Raw genomic sequence first — 26,922 nt, forward strand, 5'->3', positions numbered from 1 at the left:
AGTAAGGTCTTTATGTTCACTAACACTATCTCCACTTCTTGAGGTAAAAAAAAAAAAAAGCATCACGGATATTAAAAAAAGGTTGGATATTTAGACCAACCACAGCATGAATCCCCCAAAAATCATCTGAAAAGAGGACTTTAAACCTCTGAGCTATGGCCGGGTTCTTTTTCTCCTTGGGTCAGGTAAGACACTTTGGATGTATGTGGTTCAGAGCTGGGTTATGTCAGTGAAAGCAACAGTTGTATCCCATCTCCTGGATGTGTGTGTGTGTATGTGTGTGTGTGGTGCCTCCTGAAGCTCTGACTCCAGCCACTGTCCACTTCTTGTGTATCTTTGTCAAACTCTTGAATGGGCTTTGCGTCATAATCCTCTCCCTAGGCTGTGGTTATTCTTTTTGATTGTGCCTCCTTTTCAGCCACACGTCTTCCTTCCACTCAACTTTTCTTTCCAATATGCTTTGAAATGACCTTTCATGCCCTCTTAGTGGAGGGTGTGAGCCTTCCCTATGACTGTATAGACCATAACATCACACTTTGCTGAGATACTTAATTTCATTGGCTGTGATATCATGAAGTTTATTTGGCTTACTGGATCAATTTAACTTATCAGCGATGTTCTAATTATCCTGTAGATTATTAACGTGCAATACTTCTGCGGTAAAACAGAAAATGATGCTGCCTTAAAGGTGAAATATCCGTCCCTGTTTGCACAAGTGGTTCTGGGTCGTGTGATGTGTACCCAGTGTTGGCTCGGTTTCCTGCTGCACACGTTGTTCAGGGTCACGCAGTTTGAGCAAGCTCACGCAGGCTACCGAGGACCACGGCGATAACACTGTTGATTTTGACGATCAGCCGCGACAATTATAACCCTGTTTCAAGCCGCTGCAGCCAATGGATCCGGGGGGCGGACAGAACTATCTAGGGGAGTTGTCTGCTTACGAGTAATCCGATTGGACCACCTTAAAAAGGGCACACACGCTGCTTGCTTTCCGCTCAGAACCTCCGCCTTCTGCCGCCCTACAGAAATAGAAAGGTCCGGCAGGAAGAGTCACTCTAGTAGGAGGACAAATAAAGACGATTTACTCCAACTAGGAGCAGGTTTCATTAGCAGGAGTAACTGTTTACCTTCTCAACAATCCAGCCTGGCTGACCGCCGAGCCGGGGGGGTAAACCTGCAGCTGCATTCTGGTTCCGAGACAAACTCTTTTTATATTTCCCTCTGATTTCAAACTTTCTGCAATTGAATCCATTTGAAGCCTTCCGACCTGTGCATTTTCTAAAGGAATGGCCTTGGACTTCGCTGCTGGATGTGTGGGAGGTGAGTGGTTTCTCGTGGTGAGTTAGCATCGCTGGTTAGCATTAGCCGCGGCGGTTCATTTCCATCGTAGGAAGCTCCTTCCGCAGCTGTGGAGTGAAAGTGTAATAAATAGGAACCCAAAAAAAAACTGGGGGCGATGAGAAGGGAATTTGAACGGGAAGCTGGAAAATAGCGGCTAGTTTGCTGAGGTTTTGTGGGAACCCGGATGCAACTTTTTGGGAATTCCACACCTGCAGCTGTTTTTCCCAGTTCCACCACCAGCTGTACTGGGAAATGGCATCATTCAGCTCTGGCTGATTGCAGACAGGTAAACATGGAGCATCATAAACTCCTTACAGTTCTCTTTCTGTCCTAGGTCGACTGTGACCATTAGTCATCATCATGAAGGGACCAGGAATATTGTCTTCAGAGATCTGACATTTGTTTTCACCATTTTCTGTTTGGATAAATGGGAAGAAAAAAGAAAACTGAGCATGCAAACATGTTTGAGTTTCCAGGATTTCATTCTTATATTATGTGAAAGAGCGAAATCAGAATGTCTGATAAAGGGCTTTCGTATTGATTTATATGAACATTTTATGTTTTAACTTAAAAGTTGGTCAACTTTTGTTCAACTCATTCATTTTTTTTTTTTGTGTTAAGGTACTGACAGAAAACCCACAGACAAATAAATGCACACTTAAAAATGTTAAAGAAGCAATTTTGAAGCTTTTTGGCCTCTAGACCCTTTTAGATCAGACTTTTAAACTGGACCTGTGGTTCTTAAACCGGGTCTCATTTAGATTTATTAATTTAGCAAATTAAAATCTCAAACCACAAACATGTACTTTTTAGTGTAGGATAATCCATTGTAGATCTTAAAGTAAAGGTTATCAAAGTTGACTCAGATGTCAACACTGTTAAACGAGAAGCCAAAAAACATCCTGATGTTTTCAAGATTCGTTAGATAATTAAACCCAACCAAAGCAGATGTTTTACTAAATGTCCAAAAATAAACTGTTGGAAGTCTAAAAGTTGCAGTCTTTAGAAATATGTACGTTTGAACTGGAACATTAGTAGGAAACCGGAGGAGCAACTATCCAAAGGCACAGAGTTCATTTACTTCTTGGGAAACTGGAAGAGCAGCACCACTAGTCTTTGGGAAACTTGTCAGCTGTTTTTGTTCTTCCCCAAGGCCATTCTTTAGCACAGTGACTATGGCTGGGTTGCCATCTTTTGATAGAAGCTTATTGGCTGACTGGGTGAAGGTGCGGTCCTTTGCTTCACCCTGTATGGCACAGCGTCAAACAAATGAGAAAAATAACAATATCAGATTTATGACACTGATCGTTAAATTGGGCTGAGAGATTCACAAAATCAACGTCTGCACAGATGAAGAAGTTGCTCCTCATCTGACAAGCAGTTTACAAGCATACACATGTTGTTTTTTAGACCATTTTACAGCATCATAGAGTTCCCAACAAATGAACATCTCAAAGTGCTTTACAAGACGGACGGCTCCAGGTCGTAACCAAAAAAAAATAATCGGACCAATTCATACAGACCAATTTGAATTACACGCATTCCATACTAAAATTTGCATTATCATCTAAATAAATTAGTAAAAAGGAACAATCATCCCTCCTGGGAAGCCATGTGGCGACAGTGGACGATTGATTGCTTTGAGATTTGAAATTCCATGTGGTGATCAAGGCTATTTGTTGTTTTATGAGGCGTTACAGAAACTATTTGTATAAGTTCCTGAAAACAATTCACTGAAAACGCTAATTTCATTCACAACATATAAAAGTTTGAGCTAATATGAAATCATTTTTAGCTCTTGGCCGTTTTAAATGAATGATAAAGGAGCTCCCGTTCGATGTCCAAACCTTGTTCTTCTAATGAGACAAGTTGGGCCAGATGATTGGGAAGAATAGGTTCTGATCAAGCCGAATTTAAAACGGTAACTGCAGTCGTGTGCTCTCATGCATTGCACTCTGGGTAAAAGTGGTTCCATCCTAGCTGCCTGCTCTAAAAGTCTGAAGGTGCTTTTAACTTGGAAAAAGAGGAGTATAATTGTATGTCTGTCGCTGCAGCCGCTTGCCGTTTGTTGTGGGCTGCTGTGTTCAGTTTTCAGCTGCAAACGCTGGAGTTTTTACTGCATACTGTTGATTTCAGAAGAACACCTTCAAAATCCTCCCAAAATCAAGGAAGTCGGCACACTAGAACCAACGTCTGATTTGTGTTCTGACTACAATCTAATCACTCACTTGTGTTTTCCCAGACATGACCCACTTATTTCTGTTACTGACTGTTTTATTAACTTTCAGGGGAAAGTTTCCAAAGTGAGCAGCTCACCCACAAAGGTTAACAGTTAAAACCAGCTGAGAGTGTGGGGAGGAACGGAGCAGCCTAAACATTTCCATCCATCAGAAAACTAGCAGAAGTGAACAGTTCTTTGCATGTTTGGATTTCATGAGGCAAAAAAGAGCTCGTTTTGGCCCATAAGTGCGATGTAACTGCTGTAAAACTGAGTTCTGGGATCAGTGACAGTAGTCAAGGACGGGCCACGTTACTGCTGACGTCACTGCTTGCAGTGCAGTGACCAACTGATAATTTGACTCGATACCACAACATCTGGCTTGGATGGCTTCTGCAAAGTGAGCCAAAAGCAAATAAGTTTCACAGAATGAAAACTACATTTTAGCTCCAGATGAAAACTGAACCGCCAGGTTAAACATCATTACTTTAGGAAAGTCGAGATCAGGGATGAGCCGGTGTGAAAACTCTGTGTAACGTTTACCTTAAACTGCCAGATTTGTGACTTTTGCACAAAGAAATAAAATAAACATAAAAGATGATCTGTCCTGTGAAAAAGTATGTGTCCCCTCTGCTTTTTACGTTTTTGTGTCGGATCATGAAACATTTTAATATCAAAGATTTTAAAATGATGATTTTTAAGGGAAGAAACTGTTTTAATATGAAGGAAAAGTAATTTTCTCCTAAGTTTAACTGCAATCAAGCTTTTTCCACAACTGGCAATCGGTCTTTTACACTGCAGGGATTTTGACCCACTCTTCCTTGCAAAATTGTTCTATTTAAGTCATATTGGGGCTTTTTATCCAGCATGAGCATCGCGTTTAAGGTCGTGCCACAAGATTTTAGATGTAAGTGCGGATTTTGACTTGGCCAAACATTGAGGATTTTTCCTTTTTTTTTTTTATACGTTTTTCTTCCTGAACCAATGGTACATCAGCCTTCTTGTGTTCTTTGGGTCACTGTCCTGCTGCATGACCCAAATGCGCTTAAACTTCGGGTCACAAGCTGATGGTCAGAGATTCTCCTTTAGTACTTTCTGCTACAGCACAGAAATCATGGTTCCATCAATCAGGGCAAGTGGTCCAGGTCTTGAAAGAATCCTAGACCATCAAACCGCCATCTTGTGATCATATTCTGAAAAGCTGTTAGTTTTATGCCATACGCATATACAGGGGTTGGACAATGAAACTGAAACACCTGTCATTTTAGTGTGGGAGGTTTCTTGGCTAAACTGGACCAGCCTGGTAGCCAGTCTTCATTGATTGCACATTGCACCAGTAAGAGCAGAGTGTGAAGGTTCAATTAGCAGGGTAAGAGCACAGTTTTGCTCAAAATATTGAAATGCACACAACATTATGGGTGACATACCAGAGTTCAAAAGAGGACAAATTGTTGGTGCACGTCTTGCTGGCGCATCTGTGACCAAGACAGCAAGTCTTTGTGATGTATCAAGAGCCACGGTATCCAGGGTAATGTCAGCATACCACCAAGAAGGACGAACCACATCCAACAAGATTAACTGTGGACGCAAGAGGAAGCTGTCTGAAAGGGATGTTCGGGTGCTAACCCGGATTGTATCCAAAATACATAAAACCACGGCTGCCCAAATCACGGCAGAATTAAATGTGCACCTCAACTCTCCTGTTTCCACCTGAACTGTCCGTCGGGAGCTCCACAGGGTCAATATACACGGCCGGGCTGCTATAGACAAACCTTTGGTCAGTCATGCCAATGCCAAACGTCAGTTTCAATGGTGCAAGGAGCGCAAATCTTGGGCTGTGGACAATGTGAAACATGTATTGTTCTCTGATGAGTCCATCTTTACTATTTTCCCCACATCCGGGAGAGTTACGGTGTGGAGAAGCCCCAAAGAAGCGTACCACCCAGACTGTTGCATGATCAGAGTGAAGCATGGGGGTGGATCAGTGATGGTTTGGGCTGCCATATCATGGCATTCCCTTGGCCCAATACTTGTGCTAGATGGGCGCGTCACTGCCAAGGACTACCGAACCATTCTTGAGGACCATGTGCATCCAATGGTTCAAACATTGTATCCTGAAGGTGGTGCCGTGTATCAGGATGACAATGCACCAATACACACAGCAAGACTGGTGAAAGATTGGTTTGATGAACATGAAAGTGAAGTTGAACATCTCCCATGACCTGCACAGTCACCAGATCTAAATATTATTGAACCACTTTGGGGTGTTTTGGAGGAGCGAGTCAGGAAACGTTTTCCTCCACCAGTATCACGTAGTGACCTGGTCACTATCCTGCAAGAAGAATGGTTTAAAATCCCTCTGACCACTGTGCAGGACTTGTATATGTCATTCCCAAGACGAATTGACGCTGTATTGGTGGCAAAAGGAGGCCCTACACCATACTAATAAATTATTGTGGTCTAAAACCAGGTGTTTCAGTTTCATTGTCCAACCCCTGTATAAAGCAACCTGTTTGTTTTTAATTAAAAATCATTTGAAATAATTTTTTCTGCAGGTGCCGCCGGTGTTTTGGTCGGGCATCCGTTTGATACCGTAAAGGTGGGTGTTTGCTCATTCCTCTGTGCACTTTCACTCTTGTTAGGCAGTAACAGGATTTACTGACTTGGTGTTAAAATGTTGAAAGTCAGAACATTTAGTAAAAAAAAATAATAATAATTTGAACCTAAATCAGAATATTTCTGAGCTGATAATGAAATTTGATATGTTAAGAAACCTAAAATGTGTTTATGCATGTTCATGTTGAAAATATGTTTCACTAGATCGGTATACATTACCAAAAACTGAAGCGTACGGCCTCCTAGTTATTTGTCCTTGAGGACGTTGTCTTCATTTATCCATCTCAGCCATCGTTTTTTCTGACTACACAATCTTGTGTTTTAATGTTAAGAAATAAAAATCTAAAATTTCGGCTCCCATCATCTGTCATTACCTAAGTGAATGTATCTGACTATTACCAGCGTTTTGCTTGAAGCCAGTAACAGTAAAATATTTTCCTGATAGAAAGCATCCAGCCCTGGGAAGGTGAGAAAGCTTCATCTGAAGGCGTATGTCGGTGTGACATTGTTGCAGCTTGTTTAGAGGCACACGCAGATGGTGAATGGTTTTTGGTTGTAGTTCTTTTTACACCCTGCTTTTGATGTCATTTCTCCCTGAACCGGTGTCTGCTTGGGGCTCGGGGCGGCTGTCTTTAACAGCTACAGTGTCACTGTGTTGTAGATGAGAGAGAGAAATAAACAACCTCTCCACGGAAATGTGACCTAGTAAGTATAGTCCAGGTCTTTCTTTATCTCACCCAATGTCCTGTCTTGAGCTAGAGAAATATAAAACCAAGAAGGCATCTTTTTTTTTTTCTTTTTTATTACTCAACGTTATGCTCGGTAATGTTTCTTCTCCCTCATGTTGCAACCCATAAGCATTTTTAACCCTGAAACAAATGAGTAAAGTGAATGTCTGCTTATTTCCTTACAACTGTGTTTTGCAGAGTTTGCTTTGTAGTCACTGTCCTCTTTGGGCTTCATATGCTCCTTTGTGTGGCTCTAACGTATGTGCTGTCGTCCCCAGGTGCGGCTTCAGGTACAAAATGTGGACAAACCTCTTTACCGCGGAACATTTCACTGCTTTCAGTCAATCGTACGCCAGGAGTCGGTAAGTGTTACACTCCCTGCTCTCCCTCTAGGGTTGTATATGTGCCGATCACTGAGTGACGTACAGATGCGATGTATCTGCCAGCCGGGAACTCAATCCTGCAGGGGCTAAATAAGGCTTCAGACTTCTGTGCTATTCGTGGCGTGTGCTTGGTCTCATTGCTTTCATATATGGTGGAATTACAATTCGCCCTTTGTATCATTTTAGTGCTAGTTGGTTCTCCTGCTTATGTCAAAACTGAGGGAAGCCACCCAGAAACTAGGATTCAATGTGACTGTGAAGTAGAAGGAAAATTATCCTTTTTTTTTTGTTCTACAATTTTTAGGTTTTCCTTTGTAGAAAATTAGGCCCCCTTTACCAAGATGCTCCTAAAATAAAGAAATCACCCCACCTTTGACCTCCGAGTAGATCCAGAACAAACAGGTGAAGGAAGATGCTTTGGTCAGGTGAGACCAAAATGTAACTTTTTGACCTGCATGCTGTTTTGCAAGTTCGTGGAGGAAAACTCACATCACCCGAAGCACAGAGTCCCCATAGTGACCCAAGATGGTTGCAGCCAGCGCTACAGTGGAATGGTCAACCACTACTGGTTTAGATCAATTAAATTTCAGTCAAAGTCCAGACTAAATCCAGCATGAAAACTGATGTTCTCCATCCAGTCTGACTTAGGTCAAGCTATTTTGTAAAGAAGAATGAGCAAAAATGTCCGTCTCTAGAGCTGCGCAGCATATCGAATTGCTGTCGTCGTCACAGAATTGGTGTTAATCTGGCAGAATCACAACAGAAATGGATTACTTGGATTGCATTCAGACTCTGCATACGAGTCATCTATCTAGCCAGTCTGGTCTGCTCAAACAGTCATGGTTCCACCAATGGATCAGTAGTTTTAGTGGCACTGTACAGGAACATGTTCCTTTTTTCCTGTTTGGACCAAGTTTTCGGACATTCAGTGTCTTTACTTTTTGCACATTCTTGTAAAGCTCCTGCAGCATCCACATGAAATGTCCTCATTATTTGTCTCCTTGTCTGCAGATGCTTGGTCTGTATAAAGGCATCGGTTCTCCAATGATGGGGCTGACTTTCATCAATGCTATCGTTTTTGGCGTCCAAGGCAACGCCATGCGAAAGCTCGAACGTGACACGCCTCTCAACCAGTTCCTGGCCGGAGCTGCCGCTGGAGCCATCCAGTGTGTCATCTGTTGCCCAATGGAGCTGGCCAAGACTCGTATGCAGATGCAGGGCACCGGTGAGAAGAAATCGAAGAAGAAGATGTACAAGAACTCCCTGGACTGCCTGGTGAGAATCTATAAGAAGGAAGGATTCAAGGGGATCAACCGTGGCATGGTGACCACCCTGCTGCGCGAGACGCCGGGCTTCGGGGTGTACTTCCTCGCATATGACGCGCTGACACGCTCGCTGGGCTGTGAGCCAGAAGACCCGTACATGATCCCAAAGCTGCTCTTTGCTGGTGGAATGTCGGGCATTGCCTCCTGGCTCTCCACCTATCCGGTGGACGTGATCAAGTCGCGTCTGCAGGCCGATGGAGTTGGGGGTGTCAACAAATACAACAGCATCATGGACTGCGTCAAGCAGAGCTTACAGAAGGAGGGATACAGAGTTTTCACCCGTGGGCTCACGTCCACGTTGCTCCGCGCGTTTCCAGTGAACGCCACCACGTTCGCCACAGTGGCTCTGTTTTTAATGTACATGCGACAGGGAGAAGACTGCAGCATCCAGAACTCTGAGCCGCAGCCTGTGCAGCTGCAGCCTCTGCAGCAGCAGACACAACCCACCAGCATGTAAGAGGCAGCGCAGCTGGCTGGGTTATGCAGGTTTGTGGTCAGTTACCTGTTGTCCATGACAACCATAGACAGCTGACTGTTGATGAGCACCTGTCCAGATGGAGACCCATCCATCGGTGGTATTTAAAAACATTTTTTAAACTAAAAGCTGCATTTCTTTTCTTTTTTTTCTTTGGTTACTAAAATTAATTTTTTTTTAAATAAAACATGTTCACTATCTTTGGATTATTTGGCATCTTGCAAACAAAAAGCTACAGAGAATAGTTTACGAAGAAGCGCCCAAAGTTTCATTGTATTTTATCTGAGTGGACTTTGCAACATGTGAGGTTCACCTCACACTGGATGCAGCTCAGATGCTCCTGGTACAGTGTTACATAAACATATTTGGATAGAATCTAATACAGAAGTTTCCGTTGTATCCGAGTATTTGACCCCAGCTAACATCAAATGCAAGGCAGCATTCTCCTGTCGGTTTTTAATGAAGCACCTTATAACCACAGGTATGGTTGAAACCACAAAGGCCATCTGACTTTGTGTTTAACATTAACTACTAATATTATACAAAGCGGTTCACTAGTAAGAAATTGGATTTAAAATAAAAATCCAGAGTAAAAACTATTCCCCGTCTGCAGAAATCACTTTGTCCACAAGTGGGCAGCATCAGACCAGCTACGGTCAGTTTGCACCACCCCATACAACCAGTGTAGCTGCTCGTTTGACAGACCTGCTTATTTTACTGTATACGATGCTAATATTGGATGAATATTTGTATATAATCATAATTTAGAGTTGGGTGAAAGGAAAAGTACTATCCCCGTGTGTAGATGGTTTATCGGACTGCAGCTCTGACACGATGTGCATGATGTGAAAGTGCTCCTTGTTCCATTTGTTTCTCCTCAAGGCTTTAAATCTAAGCCTTGAGCCTACCCTAATTAAGTTGTTTTTTGGAGCATTTTATAGGTGGAAATGATTTGATGTACATCTTTTAAGAAGGCTGCTTTGGACATTAAATGCTGCTCTGTGTTCTGTGCTTGATTCTTTAGTCGTTTGCATCACAGTAGCCATCCGAATGTAGTTAAAAAAAACAGTTGAAAAATAAAGACATACTTTTTAAAGACCTAATTTGAACATGTGTTAACTGAAGCTGTATGTAAACATCAGTGGAAAATCCAAACAGGTTAAAGGGAGAAAGAGTTGTTTGAATTAAGCAAATACTGACTTCTAGTGGTTATTGTTGAACAGCAGCAGTTTTAATATAAAAATACTGGTCACAGAAAATAAAGCTGTTTATTACAGAAACGTTTACTTCACTTACAGCTATTTACAGTTAGTAATATACACATTATTTTACAAAAGTGTGCTTCAAATGTCTTGATTGAGATCTTAGTGTTTATATTGTGACAGGATCACCGTCGGTGGACAATTACAGACACCACAATGGTCATTAGGAAACATGAGCAGAGAAACAACCAATATGTCATCTATTATAGAACTTTTAACGTTTGCACCTTTAACTTGTTGTGCAGAAGATGAGGTTTCTCCCTCACTGAGGTGAAGTTCAACACAGACAGTTACACAGTAACTGGTATCAGCATCGAGGGACAAAAAAATCCAATAAATATATTTTTTAAAGGTGACAATTTAAATAAAACTTTAATCTTTTTTATATATATATATATATATATATGAAAAAATATATATAATTGTCAATTTGATATTTAAGTAATGTAAAAATCTATAAAACAAAGCTTTGAAGTCCATTGTGAAAGAAACTTGAGTATGGCTTGTCAAATAGATCTTAACGTCTGATTGGTCAAGTGCAGTTTTAGCCCCGCCCACTGAGTGATGGGTAACGCTTACGGGAAAAATTAAAATCCTGCAACCTGAATAAGAAATAAAATATTAATGCTTTTAATAAGCTATTTTCATATTTATTTAATGTTAAATTTAGGATGCATTTAAATTGTTATTTAATGTTTATATTCCCAATTTTATTTAAATTATCACAAATATTTACTGACTTTTATTTATTGAACTGTTGCAGTTTTGAGCCTCGATATTTTGTCCCTGGCAGGCAAGTAAAATAAAGGGAAAGAGAAGTAAAAGTAAGCTGGTTTATGTGATGAATGAAAAGTCCAACGGTTGAATTATCAAAGATGGAGCTCAGGTTATACGTCTCCATCAGGGTTTCAGTGGTTTGTTTCCTGCTTTTGGTGGGTTCACGAGGAAGGCGGAGTCACAGGAGTGACGCAGGACGCGGTAGATCTCCTCGGCTCTGGTTCGGCTCATGCAGCCTCCTTTCTGTATGGCCTCAACAGAACTGCAAGAACAAAAAACGGTCAGATAAAATCCAGGGTTACACATTTATCCTGACCTAATCGAGGCTTTTCCGCATTCACTAGCAGTTCTAAGTCCTCTACTGACTCATTTTTACTATAAATACATTTCACACATATTTGCTGCAGATGGATGAACAGATAGATGGATAATGCATGGAAAGCAAATGCACCTGTGGATGGATAGATGGATTCAACAGTTAATGAGACAGTAATTAAAGTGTAGAAATAATAGTAAAATACTCTAGATCTGGACAATACTTCAATCTGAATCCACACATTTCCAGACTGCATAGATTCTGTTATAACACTGACCTGTTCATCAGCTGGGCGATGGAGCTGAAGTTGTGGAGCAGGTTCAGAGCGTGGACGTGGCTGACTGAAGGCAGACTCCGGTACAGCTGCAGGGCCTGCTGCCTGTGCTGCCCTTTGACTTCGAGGGGCACAGCGATACCCTGACCTTTACGGTGCTCCAGCTTGGCCAGATCCGACAACAAGCCGGCGCTCTCCTCAGCACCGCCGCTCCACAGCAGGTGAATCCCTGCACGAACCAGAGCTGCTAAAGTGCTGTCATAGTAACGTGTGCGCTGGAAGGGACGAGAAACCTCCCCTGTAACAGACGCAGTCGACATGCACATTATAAGTTAGACTGTTCAGGTTTATGTGTCATCTGTTAAAAACAGGAAGTACATTTTAAAATGTACCTTGCTTGGACCGATCTTTTTCCACTATTAGACACACTCGCTCAAACAACCCCTGCAGGTTGGTCAATCTCTCCGCCAGACGCTTCCGGTTGTGCATGGCGGCTAAATCTGATTGGCTGTGCCTCTCCACGGCCATGCGGTTGCTCACAATAAAGTAGCTGCTGTCCAGTGAGCAGACGTGGACGTTGGCCCCGAGTCGCTGACGCAGACTCGTCATGAGCTCCACACCGCCGCTGATGCAGCGGCTGTCCACCAGGATGCAGACGGACCCGGGCAGAGACGGCGACTTGTTCACTGATGGATTCTGGGCAGTGGACTTCTGAGGCGCTGAGGACGTGGAAGGGAGTCCCTGCAGAGTTAGAGCGACAGGTCAGCGTGGCATAACCCACACAGAGAATATTGCTTTCAGCCATCCCTGGGATAATACCTGGATTAAAGTTGACTCTGGCTCTGCAAAGTCAAGCTCATCAGAGAGAAGATGTTGCTTCTCTAACTTCTGGCGACACCTGCAGGAAAAAGATGAAAATGGTCTTTGCTTCAGAGGGTCTGGTTGCAGATGCAGTATCCAGCAGAAACATCTCCGCTGTAGACTAAGCACACATCATCTCCACAGTGGAAACGCCCTGACCTTGGAGAGCATAGACAGCACTAACACACAATGAGGGCCACGTCTGTTTAAACACGTGCAAAAAACGATGAAAGGCAGTTCTGATTCTGAAGGTCAAGCTGTGGAAACCTGGAGGTCTTAGCACTGCATTTTCTGTTGTTTGCCGTCTGTTAAAAAACCTTTTACACCCCAACAGATTTCTTTTGTTTTTCCTTAAGTCTTCAGATTATCAGACAAAGACAACCTGAGTAAATAAAAAAAGCAGTTATCAAAGGATGATTTCATTTAATGAGGGGTAGAATGTCTATTTTTAACAATTACAGCGTCTGCAGCCAGGTGCCTGCTGAGTTTGTCACCATTACCTCTCATTTCGCTGCTCTTCACTCAGCGAACTCCTCGGTCCTTTGCTCAACAATGAGACTTTCGATGCTATGGTTGCAGATGCAGAGGTCATGGATTTCTGCCCATTGGGATGTGGCGTGTTTGTCTGGAAAGGGACAACACTCCCCCCTGTGAAGGGACTCCCTTTTTTGCTCGCCTCCTCTGTCTCCTCCTCGCTGGAATCGTTTAAGCAAATGACGCGGGAGAGTTTGGTTTTGGTTTTGGCCCTTTGCTCTGCAGCAGACTGAGTTCTTATCTTAGTTTCGGGTCCCACTCTGGCTTTGTGCAGAAAAACACGCCGTCTGGTTGCGTACTGCCTTCTCCCGTCCACATATGACACCTCGGGCAGAAGTTCGACAACTTCGGGCTCTTCCTCATTACTCTCTGGCTCTTCCTCATCACTGCCAACCACAAAGCTGTCTTCTGCATACGTCTCATCCATCTCAGGCACCTGGCAGCCAAGGTCACTTTAGGTAAATTTGTTGAGCAGTAAATTAAAAACAGAGAGTAAAACATGACATACCTGGGAAAAAATTGCCATGTCGTGATGGTTCATATAGGACATTTTGAATTTGCCCTGGACTGCAGGGCTTCTCACAGACTTCAGGTAAACTCCCTGCATGTCTGAGTCTGATGTGGAGCAGAACAGAACCAGTGTAAGTATGAAGGCAACAGAACATAAATTACCCACCAAATGAGTAGGTTACCGTTCAGTCCCTGAGAGAAGTGCGTGTTGTCCACAACGAAGCCTTCAAGAGACCGATTCAGATCTGCGCCATCTTCTTCATCAGATGAAACATCTGCTCCCTCCTCATCTTCTGACAGCTCTGCCTCTTCATCCAGAAACTGACGTGCTTTCTGACCTTTGGTGTTCTGATGCAGATCAAACAAAAAAATGAAGCAGTTAGCTAAATCTAAAAGGTAGCTGTGCAGCTCACAGACCATTAAAGAAGACTGTCGTTTGCAGCACAAATATACCTGCATCTCTGCAGGAGTCACTGTGTGTACTAACATGGAGATAATGGACCTAACCACTGAGAATCAGCTCACTGCACCCCGCAGAAACATCTGTTGCTGTACAGACCTTGTTTTTGGGCTGTTGGACTTGTTGCCTCTTGGCTCCAGGTTGTGCTTTTCTGTGCGTGAACATGGAGTCGTTCTGGAAATCGTCATCAGAAGAAGCTCCAGCTTGTGTTTCGTCAGTCTGAAGGAAAGAGTAAATCCGTCAATAATGTTGCATGTACATGAATGAGTACTTTTACAAGTAATTGCCTGTAATGTTATTGTGGTTTCAGGCTTTTATTGGCACAAGATGATCACAATTATCAGAATCAGAATCAGAAAAGCTTTATTGCCAAGTACGTTTTTGGACATACAAGGAATTTGTTTTGGCGTAGTCGGTGCAATACAGTACAAATTAAACAGTATAAACATATCTACAATATAATATAAATATATGTGCACAGTTTTAAGTGAGTGAGAGTAAATATAGAGCAGTATAAGATGCAAGAGCAATACAACAGTGCAGGTGATCATTGTGCAAGTATGGCAGGAGTCCAAGCTGAGCGTTAATGTAACACATGTTACATTATGCCCTACTTTGTGCTGGTCTGTCCCATAAAATTCCAGTAAAATACACTGGGCTTTGTGTTTGTAAGGTAACAGTGGATTTTTAAACATAGTAAATTGCAGCAGTGCTAATTTGGATCATCTTACCGTGTTCAGTACAAAAGCACGTTTTTTCTTCGCCACCACCGGGGAGTCCACATCACTCAGAGTCTTGGACTAGCAGAAAGAAACAATCATTTCAAACATCATGAATCTATTGTTTCCTTGCTGGTGTTCACCGTGGCAACTAGAGCTACCTTGAAAATAACAGAAACACAGGTCTTGTGAGGGCTGTTGCTTTCCTCCTTTTTGTTCCACAGCTGAAAAATGTTACTTTAATATTAAACTATGCTGAGCTGTTTTTCAGGACCAACAAAAGAAAGACATCTAAAGTATACAAAATAGTTAATGAAGAAAATTTGTTCATCCTCACAAGTTCATATATGCTGTGAAAAGATCCAGCAAGTCTTTCACTCTATGTGAAATACTTCACATAGAAAGAAATATTTCAAGCCTTTATTTTGAAAAAGTTTAATATTGGAAAGTCATGGTGTCACACCCTAATCAGCTAATTAACTCCAAACACCTGCAAAGGTTTCCCTAGCCTGAGATGGTTTGGGGAGCCATGTCATCTGCAGGTTCTGGTCCACTTGGTTTTCTGAAGTCCACAGTCAATGCAGCCATCTAGCAGGAAATGTTAGAGCACCTTATGCTTCCTTCAGCTGAAAAGCTTTATGGAGATGGTGTGTTCATTTTGCAGCAGGACTTGGAACCAGGCCACACTGCCAAAGGTACCAAAAGCTGGTCCAATGACTGTGCTTGATTAGCCAGCAAACTGGCCTGACCAGAACATCATAGAGAATCTATGATGTTCTGTCAAGAGTCAGATGAGAGACACCAGAACCAACAATGCAGATGACCTGAAGACCACAATTAAAGCAACCTGGGCTTTCTGAACACCTCAGCAGAACCACAGGCTTATCGCCTCCATGCCACGCTGCACTGACGCAGTAATTCATGCAAAAGGAGCCCCAACCAAGTATTGAGGGCATAAAAATGAGCATACTTTCAGAAGCCTGACATGACTGTTTAAAATATCCTTTTTCATTGATCTTATGTAATTTTCAAATTTTTACCAATGTTAGCTGTGCTAATCGCTAAAAGATGCTAAACTCTGTAATCAATGTTTCTTTGTCTTAAACAAATAGTAAAACCCTGTTTTTTAGCAGCTGCTCTCGAACACACCTCTACTGCCAATATAAAAACATCATGAACTCTCAGGGCATTAAGGCTAGAAAACAATATTTAATGCTGTTCTTATATCTTTCTACGGTTCTTAAACACGGTATCAGCTGGTATCAGCAGGTCAAAGCTTTATAAAAACTGGTCTTTTGAAACCAGCCACAAAATTCTGACTGGTGCATTTCCACCTTTTTACGGTTCCTTTTACAATAGAGTAGGAGATTCTGGTACCAAAGCATTTTCTTAAATTCCTGCCTCCTAAAATTATTTATTAAGAGAATATTTTCTGGTACTGACAAACCTTGCTCGCCACTTCTGGGGAAGACAAGGGGTTGATCTTGTGAGGTCTTCTTTTGTGATGCACAACATCTTCTTCACTGTCACTGTAACACTCTGCTAATGAACAAACAGACATGGACACGCACACATCTGAACTACAGATTCAAACTGGACTAAAGCACAGAGGCTACACAGATTTACAGGTAGATTACAATAAAACTGAATGTCGCAGACGTGTTTTTTTCATTTCAAGAAGTGAAAATCATACATAGATGTATGATTATTATCAATCCTTGATTTTACCGGGTAAATGATCTTGTAGGTCATAAAATCTCTCTATTACAAATCCTTTTTCATAGGTTCATTCAATATTTTTATATTTTCTGAAAAATCTAATCTGTAATTAGATTAATAATTTGTAAACCATAATCATCCCAATTTACTGAACTAAATTCTTGAAATATATTAGTCTGTGAGCAAAGAATCGATAAAGTAAAGGAGTTTCACTTTTTCAACTGAATTGCTTACATAAATGTGATTTTTGTTGGTATTCTAATTTATTGAGGAGCATCTGTTCATCTTAAGACACAAGACGAGACTTTGTTTTATGAACAAACCTGGATTAGGGGAAGAGTCTCCCACATGAACGGATCCCTGCCGTGAGCTGTCCTCGGCACTCGCCACCCTGAGGTTGCCTTCAGGGGGTTCGACAAGACTGGACAGGAGCGTCCGTCTGGCTCCCAGTGATGTGACTGGAGATGGGAGTTCTTCAGTTCTAGACTTCCAATAGTCCGTTTTAATTTGTGGAGGAGATAACTTGGACTCGCTGAAGAGTCCTGCGAAGCTGCTACGAGGAGTGGAGGAATTAGAAACAGCTGGCAAAGTGGTAGCTGACTCCGCTTGTTTTTTAGTTGATGGAGATGCAGGTGCAGCTTCCACTTCTGTTTCATCCTCAGAGTCCTCCAGCAAATAGCCAAGATCAAAATTAACAGAGAAGAAATCAAGAGAGGAATCTAGTGGCTCAGGATTTTCCTGCACTAAAGACTGAAAAGAAGAATCATCTTTGGTGAAGTGATCTACTGGTTTCTGGAACTGAGGTTTTCCTTCAGTTCTGGTATTACTGCCTTGAAGCTTTAGCCTTGCATCTGAAGCAGGAGTTCTGTTATCTTCACCCACTTGTTGAGTGATTTTCGCTGCGTTTAATATTTCTGTGCAGTCAGATGGATTCCTTGTGCTGCTTGTATGTTCACTTTTGGCCATCTTGTCAGTGCTTTCATTGTGCTTAGCATTGAGGGTTGTCTCTGCTGTGACGCTGTCCTCAGGAGTTGGAATATCTGGAATTGTCATCTGCATGAAGGCCTCATCGTCTTCAAACAAGTCCATACTCTCATTTATCTGGACATTGTTGGAAATGCCTCCATCTTCCATCACACCAGCATCCCTCGTGCTTGGCTCTGCATCAGCACGGATGTTATCCCAGCGCTCGTTTTCCGTGCAAACACACTCCTTTGGATCATGACCCTTTTTAGAATCCAGTTCCTTCTTGTCATCTCTGATATTTTCATAACTGACTTCTTCATCTTTGAAAACCGCGTCCCAGGTGGGACTATCAGGCTCCCTGTGCTTACTGCCACCTTTCAGCACCACTGGTTCATCTGAGTCCCGGCCGGCAGCTGAAATATCATCACAGCCATCATCGTCATCCACATCCAAGCTAAAACTGATGGGGAAAGGCTGAAGATGCAGCTGAGGTGAAGGTGGAAGACATGGTGCAGCTGTTTCCACCTCTAACATGTTGTCCAGTGAAGGTGGAGAACGTGAAAGAAGTTCAGCTACGTTGGCAAGGATGGGCTTCAGACTCTCGTGTCTTCTAGGTTTGTCAGAGTGCGATAGGGGTGTAGAATAGGTTTTAGGAAGGTAAAACATCTCTTGAAGATCAGCATCTTCCTCATTTTTAGCATTCAGTTCAGGAACATCATCTGGATTTGAAGGATCTCTGAAGGTTTGGTCTTTTTCTCTTATGCTAACGATGGCAAAGTTATTGTCAAAGTTGTGTGAAGGAGAATCAACCCGCACAGGTCTTAAGTCATCACCAGGAGGTCCTTCAGTCAAATGTTCATGTGGGAGCCTTTGTTTCACCAAGGCCGATGTAGAATCAAACCCAGCTAATGCTGCGGTCTCCATCTCTGTCTCCTCGTCGATATATTCCAGTTCAAACCGGGACGAATCAGATGGTTTAGGTTTGCTCTTATTATTTTTTCCACACATCATTGGAGCTTTTTGTTTCTTCTGTCTCTTGATGTCAGTGTCTTCTCTGTGGAGGTATGGTAGAAGCTGCTGTTCGTAACCACATTCCCCCTGAAAATAAATACAAACAAGTTAATTTCCATTTTAGGAACATTTTCCGGGATCAGAGTGCATTTCTGGGAGCGTTATTTAGTCCCATTAGCTTCCACTTCTATCTACTGGGATAAAAACGGATTACAAAAGTAGGAAATACTGGCAGAAAACGAGCTGGTAGAGAGATAGTATTTACTCCTTCAGTGTGGAGTTTTGTGGAACAGCATGGCAAAAATATTTCTTCTATTTTGTCGGAATGCACCACTTAATCAGCCAGTTTTCCCTTGATTGGTTCTGATTGGTGTTTGGCAGGTAAAGTCATTAAATGCCTCCCTAACCATTAATTGTATCAAAACTCAGAACTCCCACTCTGGGTTGGCCTTTAAACGCATCGACGAACACCATGTGTTTTGTTGCTCTTTATCTGAGTTTAATAAAAGCAAGTTAGTGATTGGAGACTTATGCTTCAATGTCATTTATTTATTGTATGTTCGAATATTTCACAGGGTTAATGTTCTGAGGCACGAACAAAAAAACAATCATCAGGAATCTACATCATTAAGAGATGCTAAGTTTGAAAAAAAATCCAGGCAGTTACTGCTGCATGAACATCATGCCATTTTAGTAGACGTCTAAATGTAGTGAACATCTGCTAATGTTACCTCTGAATTGGGCGGGATGTTATTGTTGTTTTAGAGTGTATCTGCAGAGAAGAAAACAGTCAGTGGCTGTAGGCTTGCAGAAGTATTCATACCTTTTTATCTCGTTCATATTTTGCCTCATTGCAACCATAAACCTTAAAGTTTGAAGGCACCTGGTTTCTGAAATCTTTGCACAAATGAAAATCTGAAAAGTGTGACGTGCGTTTATATTCAGCGGCACTGAGGTAATGGTTTTTACAATCAACTTTAACTGCAATTATACCTGCACGTCTAACCTTCTCCCCAACTTTCTCCCTGACCTGTGTGCGGTGTTCCTTGGTCTTCATGATGCTGTTGGCTCTCAAAAAGAAACCTTCACAGAACAGATGGATTTATAACATATTAGACATCTGAGGGCAGTTTATTGGTCTGGATATGAATCGAGGGTATCAGATTGAAAAGGGGACTGAATACAAATACACAGCACTGTTTTTAGACTTTTATTTGTCCATGTAATATTTTTCTTCCCCTTCACAATTATGCACCACTTTGTGTTGGTCTAACACCTAAAATCTCAAGAGAATAGATAGAAGTTTGAGGTAGTAAAATGTATCAATATTTTTAACAAGGCGATCTACGTTTAAACTTTGCAAGGGTTCCCCCTTCTCAGGGAGTTTGAAGTTACAGTTAAAGATGCTTTGACAGACTTCTCTGTACATAAATAGCTAAAACTAAATAAAAAAATCATTGCTTTTATTTTGGGGAGTGATTCTTTTTTCCCTTTTCCCCTCAATCTGCTGCAAATAAACATACCGAGACAGACTGAGACTTCAGGGTAAGTAACTTTCAGTAGACAAATGTTAGGAGGGGTATGATGTAAGAACACACATTTAGGTAGCAATGAAAAGAACCCTAGAAGTGTGAACCCACTGCAAACGGAGAGGGGTCCCTTCACCAATCAGAACAGCTTTTCTGCTCATGTTCCTACATTAATCCGATCAGGAAGTGCCACATGTTAGAGAGACAAATATCTGACGCAACATCTGTTTTTGTCAGGTTTTATGACAGAGCAAGAACATTTTTAACATCTGTCCAAGAAGCTAAGTTCATAAAGAAATATACCTGGAAATGTTCCTAAACTTTCATGTTTTGCCATTTCTTTCTTGTTAGATTTTAAGCCTAAATAGATTTGACTGTCTAGCACCTGTCAAACCTTTGACCTGGAAGTGATTCGTCTAAAGTGGTATCCCACAAGCACCGACGGGGAGCCACCGAACCTGAGACCAGGAGGTGGGAGATGCTCAGTGAAGCCAGAGGAGAAATCTTTTCTAAATGAAGCAGAAGAGAACGGAGCGTAAGTAGTGCTTTGAAACAAAAATCCACCAGTTTCTATGTGCATCTGACCTGGAGAGAGTAACTCTTCCCCTCGTTTTATACTGTCTAGTAAATTTCCCCCCACAGTTTTTCAACGGAGAATACTTGAACCCAATTCTTCCACTATATAAATTCAAAGGTTCTTATCTCCAGTTTTCAGGCCTTGCCACAGTTTCTCAGTTAGACTTTGACTAGACCATTCTAACAAATGAATGGTTGTTGTCCTGCTGGAAGAAGAGCCTCCGCCCCAGTCTCCAGCATCTGTATTTAGCTCCATCCCAGCAGCATGATGCTTTCACCATATGCCACTGTATGGATGATTTCTCTCTCTCTCTCTCTGAGGCCTTCACAGAACAGCTGGATTTATACTGAGATGAAATTACCCATACATGAACCCTGTGTACTAATTAACCCACTTCTATAGGCTATTAAGTGCGGTAGATTTTATAAAGGGGTACAGATGGAGGCACTCCTTACTTTCAAGAGTTTGAATTATAAAGAAAATTTGAACCAAGTATCAATTCTGGCCTATTTTACAATTATCCACTACTTTGTGTTGGTCCATTACATATAATCCCAATAAACTACAAGTTTGTGGTTTTCACGTGACAAAATGTGAAGAAGTTCAAGGTGCATGAATACTTGTACAAGAAACTACAACAATACAAACATTAATAATTATTTTAATGTCTACTTTGGTTTTTGTCCCAAATCACTGCTTGAACAAGTGGGCTACCAGCAGAGATTTTCCTGCCTAATTTACTGATCTGAGGACAGTATCACAGTCTTTAGGGCTAGTAGTTTTAACATGATAACATGATAATGTTCCCTAAAAGTACAGAAGTGGAGCTGTTGGTCTTCCAAAGACTTTCTGTTTCTTGTATTTTGTAGATAATTTCTTTTTCACGCTTGTTTATGAAATCATATTCATGTCAGATTAAACTGAACTCCCAACGTCCCAATTTATTAATGTCCAGATTATGTCTGTGGGTCTAAAAATGTCAAAGACCAAAATAACCTCAATCATGAAAACAGAGGCAGCAGCAGAGTCTCAGAGCATCACATGGTTCGCATCATTTTATCCTGCATGATGATGGAATGAGCAAAGTGCTGATTATCTCATTGTGTTACAATAATCATATGAATATGATCCACAAAGAAAGCATCTGTGTTAATCAAGCTGCATGGTGTTAACTCCAAACAAGTTCTGAAGTCCCCTCATGGAACCTGACTTGTTAATGTTATTTTACAGCAACACAGCAAACAGCATTAAATCAGAGGCGTTTAGCACCAGCTGCTCCTGAATGCAATCAGCATGAACCTTCTCGCACATTTCTGGCTGATCTGCAGCCCAACCGACCCTTTTATTTTCCCTAAAAAACCTTACGGGAAAAAAGCTCAACCACCCATTTTAACCATTTAGATGTTGGTTTGAGGTCTACCATCTTTAATATTATTTTCAGAGTCCCACAGCATGATGCTACCACCACTATGTTTAAAAGCCTCAGCTTTACTCCATGAAACACATTTCGTGTTAATGTTGCCAAACAACTAAGTAGGTCTTCTCTGACCATCAACCCTGTCCTTCAGAGGAAAAGTAGCTTGTCCATGTTGGAAATATTAGTCAATATTATATATTATTAGTCCAGCTTGAAGGTGGTAACTATGGAGCAGGGGCTTGTGTCTTGGGCGGAAACCTCTCAGTCTATGGAGACGCTGAACCAGCATTACTCTGGAGAGTTGCACTGGTTTCCAGTTCATGGCAGGGTTGAGCCTCCAGTGTTATTCCTGAACATCTTCACCGGTTTCCATTCATCTAATGGTGACAGTTTGGGTCAGATGGTTAAAATCTGGACACAACTGTCTTTCTGCTAGAAGTTTATTAATTAATAGAAATAAAGGATTTAAAACTTCAGTCTGTGTGGAATTAATCTAAATAAAGTGTCTCACTTTACTGAAGCAAAGTATGTTTTTTAAATAATGTTCCAACTTATTCCGCATCAGTGGAACGGTATGTTATTATAAACACATTAAATATTTCAATTAACCTGAAACCAAACAAACGTTTTAAAGACTGAACAACAATGTTCATATTTAATGCTTATTTTGGATCAGTGTTAACTGGGCGGACATGAACATTTCAACAAGGTTTTAGCTATAAGGGCAGGAAAGCAGTAAAAGAAAGAACAAAAGAAGCTGAAAAGGGAACAAATATTGTCTTCTTTATCTTCCTGGGAGATGATGTTAAAGTGGAATGATGGTGGAAGTCATATTTACTTACTTGTAGGTTAAAAAATGTAATTCTTGTGGCCTGAATCAACACTAGAACATAAACAGCACTGCCTGATGACAAGAACGGGGATATTGTTTGATATTCTAAAACCATTGACATCTTGAATCAATAGATCCACACAGCCAATGTAAGTCTAAAAGGCCACATACATCACTTTTAACCACGAAAGCTTCTACATCAGCTGTATTTAAAAAAAAAAAACAATTAGTGTGAACCAGTAAAGAAAAATATGATCTGCAGTAGTTTAAAAAAATAATCAGTTGTTTTCTGGTCTTCCAGCACATGCAGGACAGGAGGGCCTGACCTACTTCCATCTTCCTGGGTTTATGTAACAATTCAGAGAACCGTTACATAATCATCTGAGAAGGGGGGCCTGCGTGCGTGCCCGGTGTCTGTCTGCTGTTGTAAAGAGCCAGTGTCATTACAAAAAAAAGTTAAGATAAAATCCCTGTCTGGCAGAAAATGGGTCTAAAGGATGAAGCGTTGGGGGATTTAGGAGAACAATGTGAGCAAGAATCAAATAATATTAATAGAAAATGATGTTCACAACTGCTTTTTTCTGGGGTCTTCAGTTCTGAATGAGGTCAAAGGGTCAGATAAATTAGATAAAGCAAGTAGCTGATTTTGTAAAGACGTTGCTCCTCATTTATCAAAAGTGCATGTGGTGGAACAATGGGTGAACGGTCATTTCTAGGTTCAGTTCAGGGTTATTAATGTGGACATGAGCAAGGAAACACCACCCGCCAGGTCTCAGTCTGTGTACACAAGCTTCTGTCTGTGTGGAGTTGGAGAAAAACCAAGCTGTGAGAATTATTAGTCCACATTGATGTAAAATGATGCTTCGCAGCATGAGATCTCCAATCAATTGTTTATTCTGAGTTACATTTAATAACTGATCTTACTTTGATGATTGGAGGATGTGTAAAGTTGTGTCATAGCATTAACCTAAATCATTTTGTAGCCTAAAGCAGAAAATAATAAAACAAAATGTCATGATAGATCTGTCATGTGTAAGTGCACAGGAGCCAAGGATTTTCTGCATCAAACTGTTTTTCTGATGCAGAGTGATCAGCTCCTACCAAGTCAATTTTGTTTGCTTGCGTGCACTATTTTGCCAAACTTATTTGTCTACATTTACATGTACTTTAAAGACATCCTATTCTTTGTTGTTGGAGGCACCATTCCCAGCAATAGCAACTTTAACTGTTCTGTAAACATCTTCCACAACGTTTAGGAGTGTTTTCATAGTTAGAAGAGAAAACCAGAACTGCAGCTTCTGCTCTAATTCACCACAAAGGTGGTAAAGTTGAGGTCAGGACTCTGTGGAGGCCAGTCAGGTTTCTCACCACCAAAATGTTTACACCTGCAGCCATAGAAGTGATTGGAACACCAGAATTCATTGATTTGGTGGTGGGACCTAATATAGTGAATCTCATTATGGGTTGTACCAAAAATCAGAAACATGTTTCAAGACTGAAAACCTTGAGGCTCAAGGCCATAACTGAGCTGGTGTCCATAATGTTGGAGGCTTCTGGATAATGCAGCCTTTCAGCTGGAGATCAACGAAGCCTGCATGGGGTCACAGGCCTCCATGCAGGAGTACAGAAGAAGAGATTTGTCTGTCTTGGATCAGCTGGAGGAACTCTGGTGTGCACGCCTCAGGAAGTGTGTGACATCAGTTCTGCACAATACTGCGCTGAACAGTTAGGTTCACTTTGGTGCTCTGCATTGTGATGAACTGATTTGGGTCAGAGGTCCGTCAGACAGGGATAGGATCTTAAACTGCATTACTAATATGTTTAACTATTAGAAACAGTTATTTTTCATTCATACACCAATAAGCAGGTCAGTAGGCAACTTGGGGTTAAGTACCTTGCCCAGAGGCACTTCAACATGTGGCAGTGTAGGAAGTTGGAATCAAACCCACAACTACAAGATGACTACTAAGGATTTTGCCGGCACACACTTAGTTTCATGAATCACAGATGAAACCTGTCCTGCGATCATTTCTGCACCTACATAAAAAACCCAAAATATATTTTTCTCAGCTTTACAAAGCTGTTTTGTTGGAAAACGTTCTTCTACAGTCGGAACTTTGTGAGAAGCAGATTAGCTGCTGATGCAGTTTTTAAATTAAATTACTCAGCATACTTCTTTCTTTTATGTCTACATTTGGAGCGATTCCCTTAAACACTAATATGGTTAAGCCAAAAGCAACTAACAGAGGGAACATGTTTTAAGAGATTAGTTTTATAATAAAAGAAAAATCTTCTGTATCTGGAGGACCTTCATCCTGCATCTTCCTGGATAAAAGAGCAACAGGTCGGTCACACACAAAGTGTGGATTAGACTGAGAAATAATGACATTTTCATGTCTTGATGTAAAAACATTTGAAGATTATCCAACATTAAAATATGGATGATTTTAACATTCGAATGAAGAGAAACTGAAACAATTTCTGAACAGTTATCATCAGTATTTTCTTATTTTAAAGAGTGGCTTTTCTTGGCTCCAGATCATTTAGGAGGAACCGCTGAGAAACAGAAGCTTCCTGTGATTTGAAAAGAAGAGGTGGTATTTGGTCTAGGCATTAAAACATTAATGTGTACATGACTTATTTGAATCTTATAAAATACTAAGAAAGTTTCTAACCTTATTTACTTTGCATTTATAACTAATTTAGCTCAAGAACCTTCAGGACCCTTAATAACATGTTATATGAGCAAAAGGGCAAAAGCACTAAGGGGCATACTTGAATTTTAGATTTGTAATTAACTAAAAAATGATGGTATAAAATAATCCATCAAGATATTGTTCTTTAATTTAGTGTTGAGTCATTTCTGTTCTGACAGGATACGGTTAGGAGAATTAAAATGATGTATTTTGTTTTTACTAACATATTAATCATTTATATTATAATAAAAATTGCTTTGCAATAACAAAATAAAGAAACTGTTTATTTTCAGTAGATGTTCATTGCTAATAGACCCAGTTTTCTTGCACAAATTTAAAATGCACACGTAGACCTTAATGTTTAATGTTGCTGTATATTTTAGGATTTACATTTTTTCTTTATTTGTTACGGCATAGATTTCACACATTGTAAGTTTGCCTAACTGCCGAGATTTTACTTTATTATTATTATAAAACATTATTCAATTCTGTAATTGTATGGTCTCATGTTTTAATCCTGCAATGAACTGTATTTAGATTGCATCGTTGCAGGTTATATGACTACATGAAGCCTTTAATTCTTCAGTATTACTCCAGTAGTATTATTCCTGTTGGGTTTGTGCAGGTGGGATTGTTGCCCTTTCATGAGTATGTCAAACACCCCCAGAGTCAGGGACTAAAGAGGTAACAAGAGCCCACTTTACCATAATCTCTGACCCAGTTACATGGATTTGGACAAATTCAGGGGTCTTATCACAGCCAACGAGCAGATGGTGAGACAAAACCTGGAGCAATCTTTACCAAAAGCAAAACCAGATATTTGTTGGTAGGTTGTGTAATGGGAGAGCTCTTAACTGATGTTGCTTATTAAATTACAACAAAACAAAGTGGCCATTTCAGGCTGTTTATTCATTTCTGCTCTAAACGCTTTTAAAGTCTGTCCACCCCCACCCCCCTGAGAACGTTTTTACGTTTTGCAACATTATGAACACAAACTTCGATGTATTTTTGTAGTTTGCATAATACAATGCCTCTAGCTCAGTGAGATTGGATGGAAAGCTTCTGTGAACATGAATCTTACAGATCACTAATTGAGCTTAGGCCTGGACTTTGACTGGGCCATTTGAACACATAAATATAGTTTATAAACCCTTTCGATGTAGGTCAGGATGTATGGTTAGGGTAGCTGTTCTCTGCCTCGGATTTCCCTTAAATTCAGCCTCATCCATCTTCACATCCCCTCTAACCAGCTTCGCGGTCCCTTCTGAGCAACAGTGTCCCCACAGCATGATGCTGCCATCAACATGCTTCACTGTAGCTATTGTGTGTTACTGGGTGGTTTTTATCTGACCAGAGCACCTTGTTTTGTATTTGTA

The 26,922-nt window shown here is 41.1% G+C and overlaps 2 protein-coding genes across 8 annotated transcripts in view; one reads left to right on the plus strand and one right to left on the minus strand.

Annotated features, from left to right (window-relative positions):
• The first annotated feature begins 715 nt into the window (after positions 1-715).
• Positions 716-10,090, plus strand: LOC124855246 (mitochondrial basic amino acids transporter). 5 transcript variants are annotated; one of them, XM_047344955.1, is made up of 5 exons: positions 716-1,320; positions 6,115-6,158; positions 6,621-6,641; positions 7,182-7,265; positions 8,298-10,090. In XM_047344955.1, exons 1-5 carry the CDS (start codon positions 1,287-1,289, stop codon positions 9,066-9,068), a joined length of 954 nt encoding a protein of 317 aa, XP_047200911.1. In that variant the 5' UTR covers positions 716-1,286; the 3' UTR covers positions 9,069-10,090. The 5 variants fall into 5 exon arrangements, with proteins under 5 accessions (XP_047200911.1, XP_047200912.1, XP_047200914.1 ...); XM_047344958.1 differs by having other exon boundaries at positions 741-1,320; positions 6,621-6,713; XM_047344956.1 differs by lacking the exon at positions 6,621-6,641 and having other exon boundaries at positions 723-1,320.
• A 205-nt stretch (positions 10,091-10,295) lies between these two features.
• The window catches only part of fancm (FA complementation group M), a 63,818-nt gene continuing 47,191 nt past the window's right edge, over positions 10,296-26,922 (minus strand). For 2 of the 3 annotated variants that reach the window (XM_047344953.1, XM_047344951.1), the window contains 11 exons: positions 16,842-18,582; positions 16,247-16,341; positions 14,812-14,880; positions 14,180-14,299; positions 13,803-13,968; positions 13,619-13,725; positions 13,077-13,546; positions 12,535-12,613; positions 12,108-12,456; positions 11,719-12,013; positions 10,296-11,387 (listed from right to left, as the gene is read on the minus strand). In XM_047344953.1, the coding sequence (XP_047200909.1) occupies positions 11,249-11,387; positions 11,719-12,013; positions 12,108-12,456; positions 12,535-12,613; positions 13,077-13,546; positions 13,619-13,725; positions 13,803-13,968; positions 14,180-14,299; positions 14,812-14,880; positions 16,247-16,341; positions 16,842-18,582 (3,630 nt within the window). In that variant the 3' untranslated portion in view covers positions 10,296-11,248. The remainder of the gene's footprint in view (positions 11,388-11,718; positions 12,014-12,107; positions 12,457-12,534; positions 12,614-13,076; positions 13,547-13,618; positions 13,726-13,802; positions 13,969-14,179; positions 14,300-14,811; positions 14,881-16,246; positions 16,342-16,841; positions 18,583-26,922) is intronic. The other variant, XM_047344952.1, reaches the window with a different exon arrangement.

Source organism: Girardinichthys multiradiatus, chromosome 19 (assembly GCF_021462225.1).
Source record: "Girardinichthys multiradiatus isolate DD_20200921_A chromosome 19, DD_fGirMul_XY1, whole genome shotgun sequence".
Classification (NCBI taxonomy): domain Eukaryota; kingdom Metazoa; phylum Chordata; class Actinopteri; order Cyprinodontiformes; family Goodeidae; genus Girardinichthys; species Girardinichthys multiradiatus.